Source organism: Choristoneura fumiferana, chromosome 21 (genome assembly GCF_025370935.1).
Source record: "Choristoneura fumiferana chromosome 21, NRCan_CFum_1, whole genome shotgun sequence".
Taxonomy (NCBI): Eukaryota; Metazoa; Arthropoda; class Insecta; order Lepidoptera; family Tortricidae; genus Choristoneura; species Choristoneura fumiferana.
Window position 1 is genome coordinate 15,276,997 of NC_133492.1, and position 1,046 is coordinate 15,278,042.

The 1,046-nt window shown below is 43.9% G+C and overlaps 1 protein-coding gene across 1 annotated transcript in view; it reads left to right on the forward strand.

Annotated features, from left to right (window-relative positions):
- The window catches only part of LOC141439512 (sorbitol dehydrogenase-like), a 21,361-nt gene extending 20,315 nt beyond the window's left edge, over positions 1–1,046 (forward strand). The window contains exon 8 of the mRNA XM_074103798.1: positions 772–1,046. Within this exon, the coding sequence (XP_073959899.1) occupies positions 772–949 (178 nt within the window). The 3' untranslated portion in view covers positions 950–1,046. The remainder of the gene's footprint in view (positions 1–771) is intronic.

The window sequence follows — 1,046 nt, forward strand, 5'->3', positions numbered from 1 at the left end:
GTTAGGTATATCTAAGTAAACGAGTTGACTGGCGAGGGCTCGTAGATGAAAGTCTTTTGTAGGTATATTTGCGTGCCGAACTGCGCCACAACATCAAGGTAACGCACCAACAGTTCAATATTAAACAAACCTAGATAAATGCAGGTAGATTAGAGAAGCGCTCCCATCGATCAACTTCGGATTGTCCCGCAAACTTCGCGAGCTTGGGAGACCCCAGCATCGAATAGACTTAGTATAGCCCGCTGAGCTGACTGAATCTCTGTAACCTCTGGCCAGCGCTGGCTCTAGCCCTTGATCGAGGTAATAAGCGAAGTTGTCTACACCGCATCCGCTCTCCAAAGGCATTTAACAGTATTTAAAGTCGAAACGGTTGAAAATCAAAATGAGTTTTATGCCTAAAGGGTATTTTGGTGGAGGAGTTAACTTGAATTGATTATAATTACAATAAATGCTTAATGAACTAAAATAATTTCTTTGCTCACCCGCGACCTTTACCTTATATACCTTAAAGAAATTCTTTTAGTTCATTGATATGAACCTCCGCAAAGTAACGCCTGATTCAATAAATTAATATTAAATGCTTACTTAAGTATATCTACAAGAATATTTCTAAGATAATCTATGGTTGTAGTGTGGCTTATCTGAATCGATCGCGCGTGAGATAGATATACCGCACATCCAGACAACCCATGCGCTACATGCCGGCACAATGCCAAACCCATAGAAGCATGGCGGTCTGCAGGTTCTCACGATAAACGTCCTGCTCCCCAGATACCCAATCGCTCTGGCAATGGTGGCAAGCGGTAAGATCAACGTGAAGCCCCTGGTCACGCACCACTTCGCGCTCGAGGACACCCTGAAGGCCTATGAGGTCGCTCGCCAGGGCGCCGGCATCAAGGTCATGATCCATGTGCAGCCCAGGGACACCAACAACAAACAGAAGTTCTAAAGAGCGTTTGTACATCACAGCCGCTAGCACCGTGTGATGAGAGTTATACAGGTTTAGGTTTAAGCACTAACTGAAATATAATTTTATTTAAAATTGA